Raw genomic sequence first — 27,466 nt, 5'->3', positions numbered from 1 at the left:
CTTTGTAGTTTAAAACCTTCCCACAAAGAAAACTCCAGGTCCAGATGACTTTACTGCTGAATTCTACCCAATATTTAAAGAAGAAATAATACTAAAGTCTACACAAACTTCCAGAAAATGGAAGAGGAGGGAAACTTCCCTACTCATTCAATGATGCCAGCATTACTCTGATACCCAGACCACATATTACTGGTAGACCAGTATACCCTATGAACATAAATGCAAAGATTTTAAACAAAATTTTAGCAAGCAGAATCCAACAATACAGAAAAAGGACATGACCAAATGAGGTTTATGCCAGGAATGCAAGATTGGTTTAACATTAAAAGTATCAATGTAATTCACCATATTAATATACTAAAAATGAAAAAACATGATAATCTCAATAGATACAAAATTTTTTTTCAGAAAATACAGCATCTGTTCTTCAGAAAGACTCTTGGAAAACTAAAACTAAAAGGGAACTTACTCAATCTCATGAAGGACATCTACAAGAAACCTACAGTTAACATTATACTTAATGGTGAAAGACAATGTTTTTCCCCTTAGTTCAGAAAAAAGGCAGTTATGTCATCTGTCACCATTTCTAGTCATCATTGAAGTGGTGGATAACTTAATTCCAATGCAATAAGTTAAGGAAAATTGATAAAAGGCATCCAGATTGAGGGGGAAGAAATAAAACTTTTTATTTGCAGATAACATGATTATCTATGTAAGAAATCCCATGGAAACTTTGAAAAAGCTAACAGATCAACATTCACAAATAAATTGTATTTCTACATAGTCACAACAAACAATTGTTAATGGAAATTCAAAAATACAATTTATAATATCAAAATTATGAAATATTTAGGGATAAATCTCACCAAAAAATATGCAAGAGTTGTACACTGAAAACTAGAAAACACTGCTGAGAGAAATTAAAGTAGACTTAAATAAATGATGAGATATACCATGCTCATGGATTGGAAAACTCAATATTGTTAAGATGTCAATTTTCCCCAAATTGATCTATAGATTCAAGACCCTAGCCAGACAGTTTGCACTTATGGACATGAAACTATAGACAGTTTCACATTTATTCAGTATTCATAAATCTTTATTACACCTATTATGCACCTATTATGTGTCAGGCTCTGGAGATATAGTCATAGGCAAAACTAAAATTCTACTCACACCAATTCCAACATGTGGTTTTTTTTCCCCATCACCAAGCAATTCTCAGACATCAGCTGAGTGTCGTATAGTTCAACTCAATTCTGCCACTATCTACCTGGCAATAATGTCAGGTCTCACACGTTAAGGGTTCAGTCCTCTAAGACTGCCTGTCTGGCCCCACTTCAGATGCCAATTGCAAGTCCTGGTTGTCTACCTGTGCTTCTGACCTACCAGCTATAGATTGGAGGTTCCAACAACCCCCTCCTTGGGTTTGATTAGTTTACTAGAGTGGCTCACAGAACTCAGAGAAACATTTAACTTACTAGACTACCAGTTTATTATTAAAGGATATAACTCAAGAACAGCCATATGGAAGAGATGCATAAGGCAAGGTATGGATAAAGGGCGCAGATCTTCCATGCCCTCTCTGGGCACATCACTCTCCCCACACCTCCACATGTTCACCAACCCAGAAGCTCTCTGAACCCCATCTTTTTGGGTTTTTATTACATAGCCATGATTGATTAAATCATTCATTACATAGCCATGATTGATTAAATCATTGGCCATTGGCTATTGATTCAACCTCCAGCCTCTCTCGCCTCCCCAGAGGTTAGGAGGAATGGGACTGAAAGTTCCAACCCTCTAATCACATGGTTTGGTTTTCCTGGCAATCAGCCCCCATCCTTAGGTGCAGTCCAAAAGTCGCCTAATTAACATAACAAAAGACACCATGCTCATTCTCATCACTTAGGGAATTCCAAGAGTTTTAGGAGCTCTGAGCCAGAATTGGGGATGAAGGCCAAATACATATTTCTTATTATAAATCACAATATCACAAAAACGAATAAAATATATGCCCTCATAGAACATATATACTATGAGAGAAAGACAGGAAAAAGGAAGAAGAGAAATCAAGGATGGCTCCTAAATATTTGATTTGAACATGTGAGGTTGGAGGTGGCTTTTAAGCCTCTCGAAGGGGAGATTTCAGGTAGGCATAAGGAATTAGGGGTCAGAAATTCAGGGGAGAGATGAGGGCTGGAGATACAGATTTCTCAGTCAACGTCAAATAAATGGTATTTAAAGCCATGAGACTGAATGAGACCATTTAAGAAAAACTTCAGAAAGAAAAGGCCCAAGGCCAAACCCTTGAATATTCCAACATTTGGAGGCAGGACAGAGGGAGAGTATTCAGTAAAGAAAATAAAGAAGTAGTGTTAGTGAGGTGGGAGAACTGATCTTTTGTGAGATGTTCTAGAAGCCAAAATAAGGAAGTATTTCAATTTTCTTAAATGCCGTTGAGGTCAAATATGAGGACTAAGAAAGTCCATTTAAGTTTTCAACTGGAATTTCATTGGTAACTTGACAAGAGCAGTTTTAGGAGTGTAGTTATGGTCAAGAAGCCAATTAGAATGGACTGAGGAGACAGTTGGAAGTGAGAAAATGTAGGCAGCAACAAGAAGCAACTCTTTAGAGAAAATTATTCTATGAAAGAAAGCTAGGAAATAGAGCAATTGCTCAAGTGAGCTACATGTCAAGAAAGGACTTTTTAAAGATGAGATATAAAAATATATCTTTATGACATTGAAAATGCCAGTAAAGTTAAGGGCTACTAATATCAAGTGGGCTCTTAATGCTGCCAGGCAATAGTACTACATTTCTGTAATCCATTCACTCTCCCCATTCCTAAATAACATTAGGATCTCAGATGCCATTGATTATAAGATACACCATATTTTACATATTACTAAGAAAGAAAAAAAATGCTGCCAATTAAACTATGGCATGCCATCATTTGTAAGACAGCAATTTCACAGATGTTGAAATATGAAAAAGTATTAGAATCAATGTAATACAGTATTTTCTTTCCTCAAACCTTTAATACCTTCTCCCTATCTTCACTTTGAGCTTCCTATTTCACTGAGAAAATAGAAGCACTCAGGTGAGGACATCCTCATTCTCCCACCACAAAATCTGTCCACCTGTCTGCATCTGTACCTATCGACTCTGCCTCCCCCCCCCCTTTATTTTTAACATCTTTATTGGAGTATAATTGCTTTACAATGCTGTGTTAGTTTCTGCTGTATAACAAAGTGAATCAGCTATACGTATACATATATCCCCATATCTCCTCCCTCTTGCATCTCCCTCCCACCCTCCCTATCCCACCCCTCTAGGTGGTCACAAAGCACCGAGCTGATCTCCCTGTGCTATGCAGCTGCTTCCCACTAGCTAGCTATTTTACATTTGGTAGTGTATATATGTCCATGCCACTCTCTCACTTTGTCCCAGCTTACTCTTCCCCCTCTCTGTATGCCTCCCCTTTTATTTCAATGAATAAATTGTCCATACTCTTGCTTAGAACTGATCCCCCCAATTATGTACTGGATTACATCCCTTCTTTCCTCAAGGACTTTCCTCCTGCAACTGTCGTCTTTCCTGTATTGTCCATTTCCCCCTCTCCACTGTATCATTTTAATTAGGATACAAACACGAATTTCTTCCATCTTAAAAAAAAATTCTGGACCCCAATTCCATATGCAGAGGACAGCTTTATTTTTCTACTTATCTTAAAAAAGCAAAACTGAAGAAGTTGTCTATATGTACTTGCTTTCTCCCATTGTTTCGTCCCACCCTTACCTAACTCTTATCTGACTTTATCAAACTTCTATCACTACACCAAAAGGGCATGTTTCAACAACTCGCACACTGCTCAATCCAGTAGTCAATTATTAGTTCTCATCCTACCTGACCTATCAGCAGCATTTAATGCAGTGGATCACTCCTTCCTTCTTGGAACATTTTATTCCCTTGATTTTGCAGATTCAAACCCTCCTTCTTTTCCACCTGCCTCACGGATTATTCCATCTCAGTCTTCTTTGTTGGGTCCTTTTCATCTCCCTGACCTAAGCTAGTGTATGGCTAGAAGAAACTGAACTAAGGGTAAATTATTCTCTTTAGCATACTACTGATTCAGATTTTCCAGTATTTAAAAATTCTGATGTCTATACAGATGGCCAAGAGGTACATGAAAAGCTGCTCAACATCACTAATTATTAGAGAAATGCAAGTCAAAACTACAATGAGGTATCACCTCACACCGGTTAGAATGGGCATCATCAGAAAATCTAAAAACAACAAATGCTGGAGAGGGTGTGGAGAAAAGGGAACCCTCTTGCACTGTTGGTGGGAATGTAAATTGATACAGCCACTATGGAGAACAGTATGGAGGTTCCTTAAAAAACTAAAAATAGAATTACCATATGACACAGCAATCCCACTACTGGGCATATACCCTGAGAAAACCATAATTCAAAAAGACACATGCACCCCAATGTTCATTGCAGCTCTGTTTACAGTAGCCAGGTCATGGAAGCAACCTAAATGCCCATCGACAGACAAATAGATAAAGAAGATGTGGTACATATATACAATGGAATATTACTCAGCCATAAAAAAGGAATGAAATTGGGTCATTTGTAGAGACGTGGATGGATCTAGAGACTGTCATACAGAGTGAAGTAAGTCAGAAAGATAACAAATATCGTATATTAACACATATATGTGGAACCTAGAAAAATGGTACAGATGAACTGGTTTGCACGGCAGAAATAGAGACAGAGATGTAGAGAACAAACGTATGGACACCAAGGGGGGGAAAGCGGGAGGTGGGGAGTGGTGGTGGGATGAATTGGGAGATTGGGATTGACATATATACACTAATATGTATAAAATAGATAAGTAATAAGAACCTACTCTATAAAAAAATAAAATTTCCAAAAAAATTCTGATGTCTATCATTTTAAACAAAAAGGATATATACATCTCCCTTTTATAAATGACCCTGGCTCTCCAAGCGGCTCCAGAGATACTAACCCACGAATCTCCCCTCAAAGAGGCAGAAGCATGTGACGCATTCCGGAAACGAGCTCCACAAGCCTTATGGGAAATGTAGTGCCCGATGAATAGCCTGCACCGCGGGGGAGCCTGGGAATCTCTGGGTGGGCAGTTACTTCCGCACACGCGCAGTGGAGCAGTAGCCTGTAGTCTGTAATTTTCCAACCAGCACTGTATGAAGTGAGAGTGGGGGTTTCTCCCAGATCTGGGAGATCTCCGTAACCTGATCTCCAGCTTAGAGTCGGAGCTGGGAGTGTGGCAGTGAAAGACTGGCAGGTATGACTCTGCAGAACTTGGGGGACATAAGGGAAGGGCGGGAAGAAAGGGACCGGTTTATTGGCTTACCGAACTGAAAATAAAACCTTAAAACTCTCACGTGCGGTGACTTCGTGTTTGGGTGTGTGGGTCCTGTTCAATTCTGGAGTAGTTCAGAGAAAGCAAGAGAAGGGCCCGACCGCCACTCAGAGGGTTCCTAGATCCCGGGTGGGGCTAGAGCAAGCTCAGTTTGCATTCCTGCCCTTGCAAGTAAAGGACACTGTGTAGAAGTCTGTGCATCAAACTACACCTTCCCTGATTACAGGAGCACAGTTGGCCCTACCAGAACCATTTAAAACCATTTACAATGGTTTAAAATTAAACCATGTTAAGGGATCTAGGAATAAAGTGTTTCTAGAGAAACTTCGATGCACTCTTAGGGTATTCTCACAACAATCATCTGAAGTAAATATTCTCCATTTTTGCATATGAATTAACTGAAGCTGAGAGAGGTGAAGTTAACTTGCCTAGACTCAAACAGTTTAGTATAGTAGAAGATCTGAGATTCAAATCCAGATGAGTTTTCTTCAAATTTCATTTTTTTCGCAAGATGAAAAAAACCTGCAAAACAAAGCGTTGGACATATTTTCCTTTTGAAATATTTGAGTAATGTATGCTGAGTAAAATTCGGTGTGTCTTTTTTTTTTTTTTTTTTTTTTTTAAGGATCTCTTGGTGAATCTTCAGATTTTCCAGTGAAGACGAAATAAAGCTGGGAGTCCATCTTGCACATTTTAGCCTTTCTAGGGCCCTAGCAGTGCTGGTTGGAATTTCAAAAAGCCTAGACTGGGCTCATAGGAGATGGTGAATTCCGAGGGGGAGGGGGAGGGAGAGGGAGAAACAGATTTAGAGTCTAAACTGAAGACTCCAGCTTAAAAAAAATCCGCCCCCACCCCTCCCCGCCGGGTCCCTGGATCCAGCCTTCTCAAGAAACCTATTTGAGATCTCTTACTCCAGCTACAGAACAGAGACCAGAGAATCACAGGAAGGAATGACTTCTAAAGATACTGAGCTTCGGAGGTCAGGCTTTTAGTTATCCTTTTAACTCATTCATTATTTACTTAGGATACAAGTATTTGTATTTACTTAGGATACATTTCTGGGAGAAAAAAAAAGTCACTGGTTTAAAGGTTAACGACTTGCTGTTAGGTTTGTAGGACAGAAATGTACAAGATACTTATCTAAGCTCCATATATTAATAACACATACAGAGATCATTGCTTGTAAAATGTAGACTTTTCTGACTTGCTAGAAATGTCGTTCTCCCACTGGGTGGCATTTTCTGAGACTGCAGTGTGTGTGCTTCTGTTTTCATAGAGCAGGGTTCTACATTGCAGTCCTGGTGTTTCTCATGTCTTTACTCTCTTCCCCATTTCTACTTTCATAGATCTCTGTGTAAGAGCTGCAGAAATGATCAACTTAGAGGTAAGGCATCCATTTATTGCTATTTAAATCTCTTAAAAAATCCATATAGGGACTTCCCTGGCGGTCCAGTGGTTAAGACTCCGTGCTTCCACTGCAGGGGGCGCGGGTTCCATCGAGTAACTAAGATCCTGCATGCCGTGCGGCGCAGCCAAAAAAAAAAAAAATCCACATAATAAAAAGGAAATGTATAGTCAGGGAAAACGTAAATTGAATGGATCAGGTCCAAAAGTGCTAAGTTGATATCCAGATTATAGGGTCTGCACTTAGTTGGAGCTGCATATGTATACCCAGTCTTTCTGGTGATCATAGAAAATGGATAGCCAACGTTTTAAAGTACTGGCTTTGTCCTTGAGAATAAAGCAGAACAATTTCCCGGATAAGTAAATTTTTTCCTGGCACAATTCTCCAAAGAAAATATCTTACAATGGGTTTTCTTTTTGTTGTTGTTGTTGCCGCACCCCGAGGCTTGTGGAATCTTACTTCCCCAACCAGGGATTGAACCCGCGACCCAGCAGTGAGAGTGCTGAGTCCTAACCACCGGCCCACCAGGGGATTCCCGCAATGGGTTTTCATAGAGATAGTGTTAGAAACAATATTGACAGTAACAATCCTGTGATAAATATAACATCAGTTTTTCTATAACTTTCTTTTTTTAAATTTATTTTTATTTATTTATTTATTTGGTTGCACCAGGTCTTAGTTGCAGCAGGCGGGCTCCTTAGTTGTGGCTCACCTGCTCCTTAGTTGTGGCATGCAAACTCTTAGTTGAGGCATGCATTTGGCATCTAGTTCCCTGACTGGGGATTGAATCCAGGCCCCCTGCACTGGGAGCGTGGAGTCCTAACCAGTGTGCCACCAGGGAAGTCCCTCCTGTGACTTTCTTAGAGTGTTCCCTAGAATAAGCAGAGAACATAGTGCCAAGAAGTGCTATATGAACTCAATTTGTAAGTCCAGGTACATATCCTTTTTAATATTCACCTGGATCCATAAGTAAACCTTGCTCCTTTTCCAGAGTCTTCAGCAATTCTTGAGCATTTTCTCTTCCATGTGAATTTAAAAATCAGCTTGTCAAGGTCCATAAGGGGGTGTGTTCGGTATTTTTATTGTGATTGCATTACACTTTTAGATTAATTTGGAGAGAATTCATAACTTTTCAATAATGAGTTCTCCATTTTTTTTTCCCCAAAAAAACATCTTTATTGAAGTATAATTGCTTTACAATGGTGTGTTAGTTTCTGCTTTATAACAAAGTGAATCAGTTATACATATACATATGTTCCCATATCTCTTCCCTCTTGCATCTCCCTCCCTCCCACCCTCCCTATCCCACCCCTCTAGGTGGTCACAAAGCACCGAGCTGATCTCCCTGTGCTATGCGGCTGCTTCCCACTAGCTATCTATTTTACATTTGGTAGTGTATATATGTCCATGACACTCTCTCACCCTGTCACATCTCACCCCTCCCCCTCCCCATATCCTCAAGTCCATTCTCTAGTAGGTCTGTGTCTTTATTCCCATCTTGCCACTAGGTTCTTCATGACCTTTTTTTTTTTGTTTCCCTTAGATTCCATATATATGTGTTAGCATACTGTATTTCTTTTTCTCTTTCTGACTTACTTCACTCTGTATGACAGACTCTAACTCCATCCACTTCATTACAAACACCTCCATTTCATTTCTTTTTATGGCTGAGTAATATTCCATTGTATATATGTGCCACATCTTCTTTATCCATTCATCCGATGATGGACACCTAGGTTGCTTCCATGTCCTGGCTATTGTAAACAGAGCTGCAATGAATATTTTGGTACATGACTCTTTCTGAATTATGGTTTTCTCAGGGTATATGCCCAGTAGTGGGATTGCTGGGTCGTATGGTAGTTCTATTTTTAGTTTTTTAAGGAACCTCCATACTGTTGTCCATAGTGGCTGTATCAATTTACATTCCCACCAACAGTGCAAGAGTGTTCCCTTTTCTCCACACCCTCTCCAGCATTTATTGTTTCTAGATTTTTTGATGATGGCCATTCTGACCAGTGTGAGATGATATCTCATTGTAGTTTTGATTTGCATTTCTCTAATGATTAATGATGTTGAGCATTCTTTCATGTGTCTGTTGGCAATCTGTATATCTTCTTTGGAGAAATGTCTATTTAGGTCTTCTGCCCATTTTTGGATTGGGTTGTTTGTTTTTTTGTTATTGAGCTGCATGAGCTGCTTGTAAATCTTGGAGATTAATCCTTTGTCAGTTGCTTCATTTGCAAATATTTTCTCCCATTCTGAGGGTTGTCTTTTGGTCTTGTTTATGGTTTCCTTTGCTGTGCAAAAGCTTTTAAGTTTCATTAGGTCCCATTTGTTTATTTGTGTTTTTATTTCCATTTCTCTAGGACCTGGGTCAAAAAGGATCTTGCTGTGATTTATGTCATAGAGTGTTCTGCCTATGTTTTCCTCTAAGAGTTTGATAGTGTCTGGTCTTACACTTAGGTCTTTAATCCATTTTGAGTTTATTTTTGTGTATGGTGTCAGGGAGTGTTCTAATTTCATACTTTTACATGTACCTGTCCAATTTTCCCAGCACCACTTATTGAAGAGGCTGTCTTTTCTCCACTGTATATGCTTGCCTCCTTTATCAAAGATAAGGTGACCATATGTGCGTGGGCTTATCTCTGGGCTTTCTATCCTGTTCCATTGATCTATATTTCTGTTTTTGTGCCAGTACCAAACTGTCTTGATTACTGTAGCTTTGTAATATAGTCTGAAGTCAGGGAGCCTGATTCCTCCAGCTCCATTTTTCGTTCTCAAGATTGCTTTGGCTATTCGGGGTCTTTTGTGTTTCCATACAAATTGTGAAATTTTTTGTTCTAGTTCTGTGAAAAATGCCAGTGGTAGTTTGATAGGGATTGCATTGAATCTGTAGATTGCTTTGGGTAGCAGAGTCATTTTCACAATGTTGATTCTTCCAATCCAAGAACATGGTATATCTCTCCATCTATTTGTATCATCTTTAATTTCTTTCATCAGTGTCCTATAATTTTCTGCATACAGGTCTTTTGTCTCCTTAGGTAGGTTTATTCCTAGATATTTTATTCTTTTTGTTGCAATGGTAAACGGGAGTGTTTTCTTAATTTCACTTTCAGATTTTTCATCATTAGTATACAGGAATGCAAGAGATTTCTGTGCATTAATTTTGTATCCTGCTACTTTACCAAATTCATTGATTAGCTCTAGTAGTTTTCTGGTAGCATCTTTTGGATTCTCTATGTATAGTATCATGTCATCTGCAAACAGTGACAGCTTTACTTCTTCTTTTCCGATTTGGATTCCTTTTATTTCTTTTTCTTCTCTGATTGCTGTGGCTAACACTTCCAAAACTATGTTGAATAATAGTGGTGAGAGTGGGCAACCTTGTCTTGTTCCTGATCTTAGTGGAAATGGTTTCAGTTTTTCACCATTGAGGACAATGTTGGCTGTGGGTTTGTCATATACGGCCTTTATTATGTTGAGGAAAGTTCCCTCTATGCCTACTTTCTGCAGGACTTTTATCATAAATGGGTGTTGAATTTTATCAAAAGCTTTCTCTGCATCTACTGAGATGATCATATGGTTTTTCTCCTTCAATTTGTTAATATGATGTATCACGTTGATTGATTTGTGTATATTGAAGAATCCTTGCATTCCTGGAATAAACCCCACTTGATCATGGTGTGTAATCCTTTTAATGTGCTGTTGGATTCTGTTTGCTAGTATTTTGTTGAGGATTTTTGCATCTATGTTCATCAGTGATATTGGCCTGTAGTTTTCTTTCTTTGTGACATCTTTGTCTGGTTTTGGTATCAGGGTGATGGTGGCCTCGTAGAATGAGTTGGGGAGTGTTCCTCCCTCTGCAATATTTTGGAAGAGTTTGAGAAGGATAGGTGTTAGCTCTTCTCTAAATGTTTGATAGAATTCGCCTGTGAAGCCATCTGGTCCTGGGCTTTTGTGTGTTGGAAGATTTTTAATCACAGTTTCAATTTCAGTGCTTGTGATTGGTCTGTTCATATTTTCTATTTCTTCCTGGTTCAGTCTTGGCAGGTTGTGCATTTCTAAGAATCTGTCCATTTCTTCCAGGTTGTCCATTTTATTGGCATAGAGTTGCTTGTAGTAATCTCTCATGATCGTTTGTATTTCTGCAGTGTCAGTGGTTACTTCTCCTTTTTCATTTCTAATTCTATTGATTTGAGTCTTCTCCCTTTTTCTCTTGATGAGTCTGGCTAATGGTTTATCAATTTTGTTTATCTTCTCAAAGAACCAGCTTTTAGTTTCATTGATTTTTGCTATTGTTTCCTTCATTTATTTTTCATTTATTTCTGATCTGATCTTTATGATTTCTTTCCTTCTGCTAGCTTTGGGGTTTTTTTGTTCTTCTTTCTCTAATTGCTTTAGGTGCAAGGTTAGGTTGTTTATTCGAGATGTTTCCTGTTTCTTGATGTAGGCTTGTATTGCTATAAACTTCCCTCTTAGAACTGCTTTTGCTGCATCCCATAGGTTTTGGGTCGTCGTGTCTCCATTGTCATTTGTTTCTAGGTATTTTTTGATTTCCCCTTTGATTTCTTCAGTGATCACTTCGTTATTAAGTAGTGTATTGTGTAGCCTCCATGTGTTTGTATTTTTTACAGATCTTTTCCTGTAATTGATATCTAGTCTCATAGCATTGTGGTCGGAAAAGATACTTGATACGATTTCAATTTTCTTAAATTTACCAAGGCTTGATTTGTGACCCAAGATATGATCTATCCTGGAGAATGTTCCATGAGCACTTGAGAAAAATGTGTATTCTGTTGTTTTTGGGTGGAATGTCCTATAAATATCAATTAAGTCCATCTTGTTTAATGTATCATTTAAAGCTTGTGTTTCCTTATTTATTTTCATTTTGGATGATCTGTCCATTGGTGAAAGTGGGGTGTTAAAGTCCCCTACTATGATTGTGTTACTGTCAATTTCCCCTTTTATGGCTGTTAGTATTTGCCTTATGTGTTGAGGTGCTCCTACGTTGGGTGCATAAATATTTACAATTGTTATACCTTCCTCTTGGATCGATCCCTTGATCATTATATAGTGTCCTTCTTTGTCTCTTTTAATAGTCTTTATTTTAAAGTCTATTTTGTCTGATATGAGAATTGCTACTCCAGCTTTCTTTTGATTTCCATTTGCATGGAATATCTTTTTCCATCCCCTCACTTTCAGTCTGTATGTGTCTCTAGGTCTGAAGTGGGTCTCTTGTAGACAGCATATATATGGGTCTTGTTTTTGTCTGCATTCAGCCAGTCTGTGTCTTTTGGTGGGAGCATTTAATCCATTTACATTTAAGGTAATTATCGATACGTATGTTCCTATTCCCATTTTCTTAAATGTTTTGGGTTTGTTATTGTAGGTGTTTTCCTTCTCTTGTGTTTCTTGCCTAGAGAAGTTCCTTTAGCATTTGTTGTAAAGCTGGTTTGGTGGTGCTGAACTCTCTCAGCTTTTGCTTGTCTGTAAAGGTTTTAATTTCTCCATCAAATCTGAATGAGATCCTTGCTGGGTAGAGTAATCTTGGTTGTAGGTTTTTCTCCTTCATCACTTTAAGTATATCCTGCCACTCCCTTCTGGCTTGCAGAGTTTCTGCTGAAAGATCAGCTGTTAACCTTATGGGGATGCCCTTGTGTGTTATTTGTTGTTTTTCCCTTGCTGCTTTTAATATGTTTTCTTTATATTTAATTTTTGATAGTTTGATTAATATGTGTCTTGGCGTGTTTCTCCTTGGATTTATCCTGTATGGGACTCTCTGTGCTTCCAGGACTTGATTAAGTATTTCCTTTCCCATATTAGGGAAGTTTTCAACTATAATCTCTTCAAATATTTTCTCAGTCCCTTTCTTTTTCTCTTCTTCTTCTGGGACCCCTATAATTCGAATGTTGGTGCGTTTAATGTTGTCCCAGAGGTCTCTGAGACTGTCCTCAGTTCTTTTCATTCTTTTTTCTTTATTCTGCTCTGCAGTAGTTATTTCCACCATTTTATCTTCCAGGTCACTTATCCGTTCTTCTGCCTCAGTTATTCTGCTATTGCTCCCGTCTAGAGTATTTTTAATTTCATTTATTGTGTTTTTCATCGTTGCTTGGTTCCTCTTTAGTTCTTCTACGTCCTTGTTAAATGTTTCTTGCATTTTGTCTATTCTATTTCCAAGATTTTGGATCATCCTTACTATCATTATTCTGAATTCTTTTTCAGGTAGACTACCTATTTCCTCTTCATTTGTTAGGTCTGGTGTGTTTTGACCCTGCTCCTTCATCTGCTGTGTGTTTTTCTGTCTTCTCATTTTGCTTATCTTACTGTGTTTGGGGTCTCCTTTTCACAGGCTGCAGGTTCGTAGTTCCCATTGTTTTTGGTATCTGTCCCCAGTGGCTAAGGTTGGTTCAGTGGGTTGTGTAGGTTTCCTGGTGGAGGGAACTAGTGCCTGTGTTCTGGTGGATGAGGCTGGATGTTTTCTTTCTGGTGGGCTCGTCCACGTCTGGTGGTGTGTTTTGGGATGTCTGTGGCCTTATTATGATTTTAGGCAGCCTCTCTGTTAATGGATGGGGCTGTGTTCCTGTCTTGCTAGTTGTTTGGCATAGGGTGTCCAGCACTGTAGCTTGCTGGTCGTTGAGTGAAGCTGGGTCTTGATGTTGAGATGGAGATCTCTGAGAGATTTTCGCCGTTTGGTATTACGTGGAGCTGGGAGGTCTCTTGTGGACCAGTGTCCTGAAGTTGGCTCTCCCACCTCAGAGGCACAGCCCTGATGCCTGGCTGGAGCACCAAGAGCCTTTCATCCACACGGCTTTTGAGTCAGACACCATGTTAATCTGTGAAGTAAGTAGACTCCTCGTGGTAGGACCAGGTCTAGGGTGAGGAAGCCTGGCAAGTGAGACATCTGCCCTTAATGCAAAATTTAAGGGATGCCAAAAAATACTGGACAGTTGCAGGGAGTAGGCATTTTTTTAAAAAGCAGTATTCTTCTTACAATCACAAAATACAAGGAAACTGTTAATTTGCGGAGAGAAACGGGAAACGACTGAGGATCCCGCCGGAGCGGGGGCTGAGAGCTCCATTTTTTTTAATTGAAGTAGAGTTGATTTACAATGTTGTGCCAATGTCCGCTGTATAGCGAAGTGACTCAGTTATACAAATAGAGACATGCTTTTTTCATATTCTTTTCCATTTTGGTTTATCACAGGATATTGAATATAGTTCCCTGTGCTATACGTTAGGACCTTGTTGTTTATCCATTCTAAATGTAATAGTTTGCATCTATCAACCATCCCTCTCCCTCCCCTCCTCCCTGTTGGCAACCACATGTCTGTTCTCTATGTCTGTGAGTCAGTTTCTGATTTGTAGATAGGTTCATTTGTGCCATATTTTAGATTCCACATATAAGTGATATCATATGGTATTAGTCTTTCTCTTTCTAACTTACTTCACTTAGTATGATAATCTCTAGTTGCAGCCAATGGCATTATTTCATTCTTTTTTATGGCTGAGTAATATTCCATTGTATATATGTACCACATCTTCTTTATCCATTCATCTGTCGATGGACATTTAGGTTGTTTCCATGTTTTGGCTATTGTGAATAGTGCTGCTGTGAACAAGGGGTGCATGTATCTTTTTGAATTATAGTTTTGTCCAGGTACATTCCCAGGAGTGGGATTGCTGGATCATACGGTAATTCTATTTTTAGTTTTCTGAGGGACCTCCATACTGTTCTCCATAGTGACTGTACCAACTTACATTCCCACCAACAGTGTAGGAAGGTTCCCTTTTCTCCACACCCTCTCCAGCATTTGTTATTTGTGAGTTCTTCATTTATTCAGTGTTTTTTGGTCCTTCATTACAGTTTTATAGGTTTATTATGGTAATTCTTTTACATTTCTTATGATGTTTATTCTTACATGTGGTTTAAGTTGCTATTGAGAATGGAATGGATCTTTTTTCATTATATTTTCTAATTGGCTATTCTGGTGTAGAGGAAAGTATAGATTTATCTATTTGACTTTATGTCAACTTACAGAACTCTTACTAAGTCCAAGAGTTTTTTAGTTGATTCTTAGATTTTCTAGATAGACCATCATATACTCTTCAAATGGAGTTTTGTCCCTTATTGCCTAATATGTAGGCTCCATTTTTTTTTCTTGTCTTATATGTCAATGGACAGGACTTCTAGTAACTATAATTTTGAATGTAATTTCTAGCCAAAATCTTTTTTGTTCCAGTTTTAGTGGGAATGCTTCCAGTGTCTTACTGTTTCCTCTTGTAATCTGGTAGATAGTTGTTTTTTTTGTTTTGTTTTGTTTTTTAAATCAAGTTAAGGACTTTTAGCTTGTTAAGATTATTTTCATAAATTGGGAACTTTTTTCCTCATATCATTTTTTTTATACCTGTCAATAAAATAATATATTTTTTCTTTAATATAACAGTTTAAAGAATTTCTAATACATTTCCCAATATTGAACTATCTGTGCATTCCTGGGGTAAACCCTGCCTAGTCTCTTAACTTTTTTTTTTTTTTAAATATTTATTTATTTATTTATTTGGCTGCACCGGGTCTTAGCTGTGGCATGTGGGATCTTTGTTGCCGTGTGTGGGATCTTTAGTTGTGGCATGCAGGCTTTTTTAGTTGCGGCATGTGAATCTAGTTCCCTGACCAGGGGCTGAACCCAGGCCCCCTGCTTTGGGATCGAGGAGTCTTAACCACTGGACCACCAGGGAAGTCCCTCTCTTAACTTTTTAAAGGGACAGATAGTAAATATTTTAGGCTTGAAGGCCATATAACCTCTGTGGCAACTACTCAACTCTGCTCTTGTAGTTGAAGTAAACAAATGGACATAACTATGTTCCAGTTACATTTTATTTACAAACACAAGCAGTCAGCCTGTGGGTTGTAGTTTGCTGACATCTGCTTTATATGGTCTTAACTATCTCTTTGCAGTAGGCATGTTGCCACATGCCTTTTTAATTTCAGTTTAAGTTAAACATGATTTTGACTTTATGGTTGAGAGGATATATTTTATCATATTAAAAAATCTGTATTTTTCTATTTTATTATGCTTATGTGAGTCTGGCCTATTAACCTTATAGCCCCTCTAACATCTTATTACCTTTACATGTTTGTTTTGCAGTGTCTAATAGATTGTAAGATCTCTGAGGGCAGTAAAAATTTTATTCTTTTTTGTATCTCTAGTACTGTACTTGGTATGTCCTCATTGAATATTGTATGAGTGAATGAATGAAGAACATATAAGTAATATTTTAAAATAATTTTATTGAGACATAATTCATATATTACAAATTGACCCTTTAAAATGTATACAATTTAGTGGGGTTTTTTAGTATATTATCATAATTGTGAACCCATCACCACTAATCTCAGAACATTTTCATTACTCTCAAAAGAAACCCCATATCCCTTAGCAGTCACTCCCCATTCCTTCTTTCCCCCAGCCCTGAATTACTTTATGTTTATATGTATTTGCCTATTCTGAACATTTCATACAAATGGAACCATACAATATGTGATCTCTTGTGACTGGCTTCTCTCACCCAGGACAAAATTTTCAAGGATCATCTATGTTGTAGAGTCCTTTTTATTGCTGAATAATATTGGATCATATGGATGTACCTCATTTTGTTTATCTATTTATTAGTTGATGGATACTCATACTGTTGCCACTTTTGCCTATTATGAATAATTCTGCTATGGGCATTTGTGTATGGTTTTTTTTGGGGGGGGATGTATGATTTCAACTCTTTTGCATATATACCTAGGAAAAATTGCTGGGTCATATGGTGACTCTATGTTTGACATTTTGAGGAACTCCTGAACTGTTTTCCATAGTTGCTGCACCATTTTACAGTTCTACCATCAATGTATGAGAGTTCCAGTTTCTCCCTATCCTTATTAACACTTGTCATTGTCTGCCTTTGATTTTAGCCATCCTATTGGGTATAAAGTGATACCTCATTGTGGTTTTAATTTGTATTTACTAATGATGTTGAACATCTTTTCATGTGCTTATGGACCATATCTGTTTTTGGAAAAATGTCTGTTCAAATACTTTGCCCATTTTTAAATTGGGTTTTCTTTTTATTGTTGTGTTGTAAGAATTCTTTTTATAATTTAGATACAAGTTTCTTTTTAGATATATGATTTACAAATATTTCCTCCTATTTTGTGAATTGTCTTTTTCACTTTCTTCATGGTGTCCTTTGAAGCTTAAAAATGTTTAATTTTGATGAATACCAATTTATCTATTTTTTTTCTTTTGTCACTTACACTTTTTCTGTCATGTGTAAGAAACCATTGCCTAATCCCAGGTCATAAAGATTTACTCCCTTGTTTTCATCTAAGAATTATATACAGTTGACCCTTGAGCAACACGGGTTTGAACCGTGTGGGTCCACTTATATGCAGATTTTTTTCAATACATACATACTACAGTACTACATGACCTGTGGTTCGTTGAATTCGTGGTTGTGGAACCTCGGATATGGAGGGCTGTAAAGTTATTATGTGGATTTTTAACTGTGGGGAGGTTGGCACCCCTAACCCCCAAGTTGTTCAAGGGTCATCTCTAGTTTTAACTCTTACACATAGGTCTCTGATCCATTTTTAGTTCATTTTTATATATGATGTGAGGTGTGTGTGTTGAGGGGAGTCCAACTTCATTTTTTTGCATGTGGAGATCCAGTTGTTCCAACACCATTTGTTTAAAAGACCATTCTTTCCCCCATTGAATTATCCTGGCACTAGTTGAATATTTTTAATATAATTTTTGTTTCTATCACAAAGTATATTTCTGAATCAGGTGTACAGTAGTTATCATACATTACTTTCTGAAAATTCAACAATGAACATGATATGATCCTAAGAGGCTGCCATGATTCTCTTACAAGTCCCCAAATGATGCACACTTTAGTTTGAAGATCCATGTACTATTACAGGGATCAGTGACACTCCAGGATGTGGCTGTGGAATTCACCCCAGAGGAGTGGCAGCTGCTTGACTGTGATCAGAGAACCTTGTATTGGGATGTGATGTTGGAGAACTTTAGAAACCTCATCTCAATGGGTAAGGACAGTGGGTGGTAACTTTTCAGTGTAACTCATTATGTTTTAATAGTGCCCTTCCTTTAAGACCTGCGAAAGCTGTGAACATTCTGAAGCATTAGTAAGTTTGTCCCTGAATTTTAGTGGTCAAAGATTCTTAATCCCCTTTGGGGATCAGATAATTTGTTTAATGCTTCTGCCTCCCAAATGAAGAAGGGTCTTTTCTGTTCTAAAGCTTGTCTGTCATCTTCACAGGCCCTAAGACTCCAGGAGGCAAACCCGAATTGTGAGGTAGTCGTTTGTTCCTAGCACTTTGTCCCCAGTTCTGTGTTGTTTCCCATGAACAGGGTGTCCAGTCACCAAAACAAAAGTGATCTTCAAGGTGGAGCAAGGACAAGAGCCATGGATGGTGGAGGGAGAGAACCCACGTTGGCGCTCTCCAGGTGAGTCAGAGAAAGCAGGTAGATGGGAGTCTCTGGAACTGAGATCTCAGTTGGTGAGTGAGGGACAGGCACCTCTGAAATACTTTTCAGGAAGCACCTCTTAAAACCACACACCTTTGAAAGTGACTGGGTACACCTGACACAACATCCTCAGATCCCCAGATGGCACCTTCACTTCCACTCTTCCACGTGGCTGCTCTTTCTGTTTCTCAGCTCTTGTGTGGGAGGATGTCCTTCCTCTCTGCTCTGGCTCCTCACGCTGCCTGTTCCGTCGAAGTGCTTGTTGGTTCTCTCAGTTCCTAGAATCCTCATTCTTCTTCCCTCCTCAACATGATGGCAGATCTTTCCATACATCAATTTCTAATAATGTAGTCAAATTATGTGGATTTGAAGTCTTATTCCACCAACCTCTGTCTAACCTAATTATTTTGTAGCACAACTTTATTTATAAAATAGGGATAACATTACTTTTTACCTCAGGTTTTTGTAAAGATTATATGAGTTAATACAAGCAAAACCCTTCATATAGTGGAGACAGTAAGTGTTCAGCATATGTTAGTTGTTTTTATTTCAAAACTTTTATAACATATGTTCTTCCTAATTTTTTTCCTTTTTTAAAAAAACTCATTCCTTTTCTTGCAGCATATACTCCCCCTGTGTACCCTACCTTGCTCATCTTTAGTCTTACGGCTAACTTGGGGTATCTACCTTCTAGTGCATCTTTCTGCTTCACTTGATAATATTGATATCTTTTGGAAATTGTCTTCCAACTTTATTTGAATTAGTTCCTCGCTAATCTGCCCTCACCCTTTCTCACAGCTTATTCACCGTTTGCTTTTTTTTTTTTTAAGAGCTCCTGACTTATTTATTTATTTATTTATTCATTTATTTTATCTTTTTTTTTTTTTTTGGCTGTGTTGGGTCTTCGTTTCTATGCGAGAGCTTTCTCTAGTTGTGGCAAGCGGGGTCCACTCTTCATCGCAGTGCGCGGGCCTCTCACTGTCGCGGCCTCTCTTGTTGCGGGACACAGGCTCCAGACGCGCAGGCTCAGTAGTTGTGGCTCACGGGCTCAGTTGCTCCGTGGCATGCGGGATCCTCCCAGACCAGGGCTTGAACCCGTGTCCCCTGCATTGGCAGGCAGATTCTCAACCACTGCGCCACCAGGGAAGCCCTCACCGTTTGCCTTTTTTTTTTTTTTTTTTTTAATTTTATTTATTTATTTATTTATTTATTTATGGCTGTGTTGGGTCTTCGTTTCTGTGTGAGGGCTTTCTCCAGTTGCGGCAAGCGGGGGCCACTCTTCATCACGGTGTGCGGGCCTCTCACTATCGCGGCCTCTCTTGTTGCGGAACACAGGCTCCAGACGCGCAGGCTCAGTAGTTGTGGCTCACGGGCCTAGTTGCTCCGCGGCATGTGGGATCCTCCCAGACCAGGGCTCGAACCCGTGTCCCCTGCATTGGCAGGCAGATTCTCAACCACTGCGCCACCAGGGAAGCCCTCACCGTTTGCCTTTTGACTTCTGTTCCATCTTCTGCAATTCTGTTCACAGTGACTCCCTCAGAAACTTCATCACTCTAAAGACTACAGTTATTTATTTTGTGCCATCTCCAGCATCTTTGCCTCACCAGCTTTCCATTCCCATAATTTTACCCTACCTGGCCTTATTGTCTGTTTTTTCATAGTAACCAATTTTTAATATTCTTCAACCCTTTACCTTTATCCTTACAATAAAAGGTAATGACTGGCCTGCTGCTCTGTAGTCACAAAATCACTGTGGTAAGCAATTTGGCTTTTTCTCTTAAGAATTTCTCCTTAAATACTATTGTGACTTATTACCTATAATTTCAACTATTAGTTTATCCAAGACTGACTCAAAATAAAATCTTCCCTTTGCACAGAGTCCATAAAAGAAGTATGTTTCAAATGATTAAGATACCAATTAAATGTGTTTTAAATTCCCTGGAACCCCAATTACTACTGGCATAAATCAAATGAATTTTAACTCCTGATATGGTATCTCGGCTGTTTATGTAAATACTTATATTGCCAATTCCAGCCTATTTTCTGGTTTATCTTAGATGTTCTTGCAAGATTTATCTGAATTATTTCATTTTGCTTGTCACTCTTCTGACAAATATGTTATTCCTGTATAACCTGTATTATGGTATTTAAATGGCTTATCCCTCTGTATGTGATCCCATTTCGTTTATCCAGAATTGTCCGTCTTTTCCCTATTCCATGCAATTAGACTCTTTAGCATCCTCTGTACACAGTTTTCTTTTCCGCATCAGTTCTTTTGATTCTGATGTGCTCCATCTAACTAAAGCTGTTACCGAAAGCTCGGCCTCTCTGTACAGCGATGCTGAATCAAATCACAGTTTTGGGTGAAGTAGAAGAGGATAGCTTTATTGCTTTGCCAGGCAAAGGGAGACACACTGGGCTTCTGCCTTGAAAAACTATGTGTCTCTCCCCCAGAGGATTTGATTAAGGGCTTTATAACAGGGGTTCAAAGGTGGGGTCCTGACAAGATTAGGGTGTGAGCAGGGCTTGCACTCCCTCAGTCTCAGATGGTCTTCTCTTAATCTTGATGAGCTTCTCTGGTCCCTTTAATCCTGCCTCAGGTGGTTTCTTAGCTGCTCCTCCCTTGATTAGCAACTGTTCAAATCCACCCTTTGGAACTCAGGGAAGGTCATGGAGGCTGGAGTCCTGCCTGGAAGAAATGGTGGACAAAAGGAGGCCTCAGTGCCCAGGTCTCACGGTTTCAGTGCCTGGGAGCCCCTCAAGGCCCCACTCGGTTTCAAAACCAGCATGCTATGAAGTCTGAATTCAATTTTCTCCTCTTTCATGGTAACTTTAGCCTACATTGATCTCTGCCTTCTTTGAATTCCCATCCCAACTCTACTATGGCTCTGTCACGAAAACTTGACATATACTATCTTAGATTTTTTTTTAATCCTGTGGCTTTTAAGACTTTAAAAAAAACCTGTGGCTTTAAGGCATGTTTTCTCATGATTACTCCCTGAAGAGAAAGTCCAGTATCATTTTTTTTCTTTACACCATTGCTGAGCACATCATGGACGTTCAATGAATATTTAATTAATTCATTTTTGTAAAGTCAGGGATTGTGGGGATGTTTCTTATCCTTTCATTCAACAAGGCTTTTTAATGTTTCCTGAGAAGGATTCAAATAAAGAAAAAAAAAATTGTTTTTCCAGGTGTGTAAATTGTAGTTGAAAAGGCAAAACATAGCCATATATTTTAAAATTTGATGAATGTGGAACATTTGTTCAATGCACAGTAACATTGCGGTTTTAATCTAGTTAGTTGTCAAAATAAATGGTTTAGGCAGCAGTGATGACTGTCTTAGAAGTTCAGAGAAAATGGAGCCTAAAGTTTAAAGTAGGCAAAGACTGGAGGGGCCTTTTTTTTAAGATCATGGAACAATGGCTCCTCCCTAAAGGATATCTAAATACTAGATAGGATGAGAGAGGATGAAGGAGGGCAAGTTAAGGTGGGGAAGGAACATGAGCAAATGATTGTAGCTATTTAGAATCTAGAATCCTTGGAACAGAAGTAGGTATTTGTTGAGGGCTAGAGCAGTGCATGCTTAGATACCATGAGTGAATTCATTGTATTGCATATTTTTGTTCACCAGGCTGATTACCCTGGATTTTTCAGTTGGTTATTGTTGGCCAAGGTAACACAGGATGCTGCTTCTCATTGGTTGAAGTAGAGAGGAAAGAAGACAGGAACCCAGTCCCCACATTTAGAACCACTCAATAAAGAAATATGTATTAATGGCTATAGCCCACTACTCAGCCAGCTCCACAGAGGATAAGGCATGAAGCAAAAGGCTAGGGGTATTGTAGTAACTCCACATGGAAGGAAATTCAGGAGTGGGGAATTATAACCCCCTCCCTAATTTTTTTTGTTTTTAATGGAACAGTGGATTTGGGATTTATAGGGTTTTGAGACTAGGAGTCTAAAAATGTGACTTCAGGAGCAAAGAGGCTTTCTGGGGACTAGTTTGTTAGGCAGATTGAAAGAGGATGTAAAAGCAGTACTTGTCATATATCAAAACTCAGCCTGAATAAAAATGGTAACAAGCAGATAGAATCTGTGCTTGGGCTAAGAATAGCACACCCTCAAATGACCTGCTAGACCTTTGTGTTCCTAGGCTTACAGGTACGTGTAAGAATGAATCCCAGCTGTAGTAGAGTTGGAGCCCTGTCTACAGATATGTCTCAGCCGTGGTTTGGATGAGGTTAGAGGGTTGGAGATAGAAAAATGTTCCTGAAGGGAAGTGACATTGTGCCAGATGATCAAGAGGAAAAAGAGATATGAATGAGGGAAGTAAGGAGCTATTCTACCTGGGTAATCTAGGAATTAGGTAGTAAGGACCCTGATTCTGATCTCCCTTCTCCAAATCTAGTTTTCCCTCTGATATTTTCCCTTAACTCCCTTGTCTCTTGTTCCCCTGGCTACCCGGTCCATTGATCACATCTCTACAGTGGGCTCTCTTCATTCTGTGAGCTAACCATATGCCCTTGTTGAGCAATTGAGCAACTTTTTGATTTCCTTTGTACCCTCCTTACTGTACCTTGTGCTATTTCTATCTTTCCTTAGGTCACAAGTTAAGCCATCTGGTCTCATTGTCATTCTGTGCTCCCATTTCCTCTTTAGCAGTTTTATTCTTAAAGCTGAGGAGCAAGGCAAATACAGATTTGTTTCAGAATGAGAGACTAGATTTGAAATCATATATGTTTCTATAACTGTTGATGGCAAAAATTAACTAGGAATGTTTCACTGTACTCCTTTTTAGAAGCTGACTGCCCACTTATTGATGAATCAGACAAGCACCACGAAAGCAAAGACAATTTTTTGAATTCAGTTTTGTTCATGTTCAATAAAATTCTGACTGTGAAGAGACTTCATGGTTATAATATGAGCACAAGTCTTAATCCTACAAGAAAAAAATCATATAAATGTAAGTCATATAGGAAGAGTTTGCAACCTACTTCAGACTTACTTAATTGTAATAGATGTTATACTGGAGAAAACTGTTATGAATGCAGTGAATGTGGGAAAGCCTTCAAAAAGAAGTTTCATTTTATTAGACATGAAAAAAATCATACAAGAAAAAAACCCTTTGAATGCAACGACTGTGGGAAAGCCTATAGCAGGAAGGCTCACCTTGCAACTCATCAGAAAATACATAATGGAGAGAGACCCTTTGTGTGCAGTGATTGTGGGAAAGCTTTTACGCATAAAGCACAACTCTTGGTCCATCAGAGACTCCACACTGGAGAGAAGCCTTATGAATGCGGTCAATGCGGGAAATCATTCACCTGGAACTCCTCCTTTACTCAACACGTGAAATCACATACACTTGAGAACTCATTTGAATGTAAGGAATGTGGGAAAACCTTCAGGTATAGTTCATCCCTTTATAAACACTCTAGATTTCATACAGGAGAGAAACCCTATCGATGCATCGTATGCGGCAAAGCCTTTGGCAACACTTCTGTGCTTGTTACGCATCAAAGAATTCACACAGGAGAGAAACCTTATGGATGTATTGAATGTGGCAAAGCCTTCATCAAGAAGTCTCATCTCCTCAGACATCAGATAATTCATACAGGAGAAAAGCCCTATGAATGTAGCAAATGTGGGAAAGCATTTTCCCAGAAGTCAAATCTTATTGTACATCAGAAAATTCATATGTAATATTCACTTATGAATCTGAGAAAACTTTAAATATTTGATAAACCTTATTAAGTAGAGAATTTATGGTGAGGAGAAATCCACCAACCTGAATGAACTGGAAGAATAAATTCCCATTAAAAAAACCAATGCCAATCATGTTCTCAAGTGATAATAAAGTTTTTAGAGAAAAGATCACAGAAAAAGTTAATTTATAAATGCACATAGAGCTTGGAAAGTAAGCATAAATTAAACAATCAAGGAATCAGTGAAAACTACATTTACCATCTCTGATTTTTAATTTTTATAACAAATTATACAATTATGCAAGTGTGAGTATAAAATGTTTATATTATATATTATATTAAATTATATCTATTAAGAGTTTCTGCAGTAAATTTCACCATTTTTTTCTTCCAACCCTAACAGTAACATGCAAGTGAAAACATGTGGTTTAATATGTAGTATGAATTTCAGTAATATTTTCACCCATTTGCTGGCACTTTTAAGGGGTATGGCAGTGTTACTGAATCTCATTCTCAAACTTGTTATAAAGATGTATAGAATTACACATATGTATAATTTAACAAGATACCAATTGAGAGGGGGAAAGCAGTTGTATTCTGTATTACAGTAAGTACTCAGTTGAGGAAAAGAAGTATTTAAATAAGTGTGTAAATAAAACATTTGCCCTTCAAATATTCCTGTTCTTTTTCATTGATGTATTTATCTAAGGTGTAAGCATAGCTCAAGTAGTAGTTAACTAGGGTATCATCTACATTTCATTTTAATAAACTAGAGTGTCATGATACTTTGCAACTTTCAGGGAGTGAGCTTTGGGGTCTATTTTTTGTTTTCTTGTAAGAAATTGATACAGGTTTAGCTCCTAGGGGTGCCTGGAATTTACCATGTGACAGCACAGGCAGCATTAATCGAGTTGAAAAGAGCACATTTTCTTTTGCTTAGCAACTTCACTTTGGAACGTGACATTTTGTAAGTTCCACATGTTCCCTTAAAAGGATGAACCAACCATTATTTAAGCTACAGTTTTTACTGCTGTTCACAATATTCTTTGATAATGTCAAAAAACTTTTATGCCTTTTCTTGAGTTGTGACAAAACAGCTTGAACTTAAATTCAGAAATCAAGCCTTTTCAAGTTTAAGCTCAGTTACAACTATATTACATTGTTTTTCTCTCATTGGCCATTTTTTGAAGAGTAATGCTGAGTAATGATTATAAATGAATGATAGTGCTTTTTTCTGAACAAGCATACTAGCACTTAAGGATCTAAATTATTTACTGACTTTTTTGCTTGACCAAACTTTAGTCAGGCTCCTGAACCTTTCCGAGGCCCACTTGCACACTTACTTGTAAAATCTAGTTTTAGGAAGAACCCTGCTAAGTCATTTTAACCAGAACCCTGCACCCTCAATATCTGATCAGGTTCCTCATCCTCCATCATCCTTCAGGTGATGTCTGATCACCCTAGCCTGTCTTCAGCAGGAATCCTATAAGGCAGATTCAGCCAGAACCCTCCTTACCCGTGATGTTTTCTCTTAGTAATTTTCCACCCACTGACCCCTACCCTACTCCTTAGCTATAAATTCCTACTTGTGCATGGTGTATTCAGAGTTGAGCGCAATCTCTCCCCAACTAAAATCCCATGGCAGTGGTCCCTGTACCTATCACACTGGTCCTGAGTAAAGTCTGTCTTGTCATTTGTCATCTTTAACAAATGTCACTGAATACCTTTTTTCTTTAACACTTTCCCAGTTGTTTTAGGAGGTGGCATACTGGTTACACTCTTGCAGTTTCAAAAATTTCTGTTACCTTCTTTCTTTTGGAATTGTCTTCAGAATCCATTTGTCAGCCACACAGGGAATTCTTTAGGTATGTATAGTCACGGGACTTGCCTTTTTTTTTCAACTCAACAGTTTTCTCTCATTTCCTACATGAAATACTTGTTTTACCCTACTCTGCTTTCCATTCCTATCCTATCTCCCCTTCCCATGCCCATGCTTCTCATCTGAGAAACTCCAAACTATGTAAGGCTACAGGAAGAGGACACGTATTAGGAGGCAGTAGGGAGCTCTACTGTTGTCGGCATGATGTGAGGTCCCCTTGGAAGAGCAGCTGTGTAGGTCGAGGTGGCAAGAGGTGTGCGATGGTCTGTGAATAAAACAAGGGAATTTTAATTGTAATATGTCAGGAAGCATGTTATCTAGGTTCCATAAATTAATTCACTCCCTTAAGTGGAAGAAGGAATACAGTAGAGCAAGTTAAAATATACTTCCTTGGGCTTCCCTGGTGGCACAGTGGTTAAGAATCCGCCTGCCAATGCAGGGGACATGGGTTCAAGCCCTGGTCCAGGAAGATCCCACATGCCGCGTAGCAACTAAGCCCGTGCGCCGTAACTGCTGAACCTGCGCTCTAGAGCCCGTGAGCCACAACTACTAAGCCCATGTGCCACAACTACTGAAGCCCGCGTGCCTAGAGCCTGTGCTCTGCAACAAGAGAAGCCACCGCAATGAGAAGCCCGTTCACAACAAAGGATAACCTCCGCTTGCTGCAACTAGAGAAAGCCCACGCTCAGGAACAAAGACCCAATGCAGCCAAAAAAAAAAAAAATATATATATATATATATATATATACTTCCTTACTGGACAAATATAAACTGCCACCTTGAGAGTTTTTGTCACTGAGCTCATTGGCTTAGGCCATACGAGATTTTGGCAAGAAGAAAACCAAAACTATGCTTAGTTCCATCCAAACATCTCAGATTCCCAGAACTCCCTAGTCTATTTGTATTCTGTGGCTGAAACAGCCATACACAATCGAAATGAGAACTTCCTCGATTTTTCCCACCTCTAAGAGTTTGTCATACCTTGAGATTTTCTTTCATTTTTTACTTTATAAAAAAATCACTGAAAAATACCTTCTTTCTCTTTTATTTATACACAGATGGCAGATAGGGCGTTTTCTCCCCAATGAAACTTCATTTTTTTCTGATTATATCATATATGCTAATTTTTAAGAATCAAATACAGAAAGTATAATGAAAAGAAGAAAACAGAAAAAGTGGAAAAGGCAGATCTAAGTTTAGGAGTCCTTGAGTTCTGGAAAAAGAGAGTTTAGGCTTTATAAAGGTGTAAAAAAAAGTAAGGGTAACTAGAAAAGCATAGAAATATAATGTGTAACTTCAAAATCTGAAGAGAGCAATAATGAAAACTTCATAAATCCAACAGAGCAGGAAAGGTGAAAGTTGCAGAAAACGATATAATAAATAGAAAGCCAAAAAAAAAGTAGAAATAAATAAAAGCATATCAATAATAATATTAATTGCAAATGTGTTAAACTCACCTATGATGAGGAAGAAACAATGGTCTCTTATTTTTTTAGAAGCACTTTAGTCTTTTAGTAATTTCCTT

The 27,466-nt window shown here is 38.5% G+C and overlaps 1 protein-coding gene across 1 annotated transcript; it reads left to right on the top strand.

Annotated features, from left to right (window-relative positions):
* The first annotated feature begins 5,224 nt into the window (after window positions 1–5,224).
* Window positions 5,225–24,294, top strand: LOC133088691 (zinc finger protein 684). Its single transcript, XM_061186728.1, has 5 exons — window positions 5,225–5,334; window positions 6,759–6,796; window positions 17,786–17,912; window positions 18,238–18,333; window positions 23,156–24,294. Exons 2-5 carry the CDS (start codon window positions 6,782–6,784, stop codon window positions 24,058–24,060), a joined length of 1,143 nt encoding a protein of 380 aa, XP_061042711.1. The 5' UTR covers window positions 5,225–5,334; window positions 6,759–6,781; the 3' UTR covers window positions 24,061–24,294.
* Window positions 24,295–27,466: the final 3,172 nt, after the last annotated feature.

Source organism: Eubalaena glacialis, chromosome 3 (assembly GCF_028564815.1).
Source record: "Eubalaena glacialis isolate mEubGla1 chromosome 3, mEubGla1.1.hap2.+ XY, whole genome shotgun sequence".
NCBI lineage: Eukaryota > Metazoa > Chordata > Mammalia > Artiodactyla > Balaenidae > Eubalaena > Eubalaena glacialis.
The sequence above is the reverse complement of the archived record's forward strand: the minus strand, read 5'-3'. Positions and strand labels throughout refer to the sequence as shown.

Excerpts from the sequence above, each read along its gene's own strand:
- LOC133088691 (XM_061186728.1), top strand. Across the intron at positions 17,913-18,237 it reads TAGAAACCTCATCTCAATGG|GGTGTCCAGTCACCAAAACA; the intron begins GTAAGGACAGTG and ends TCCCATGAACAG. Across the intron at positions 18,334-23,155 it reads CCCACGTTGGCGCTCTCCAG|AAGCTGACTGCCCACTTATT; the intron begins GTGAGTCAGAGA and ends ACTCCTTTTTAG.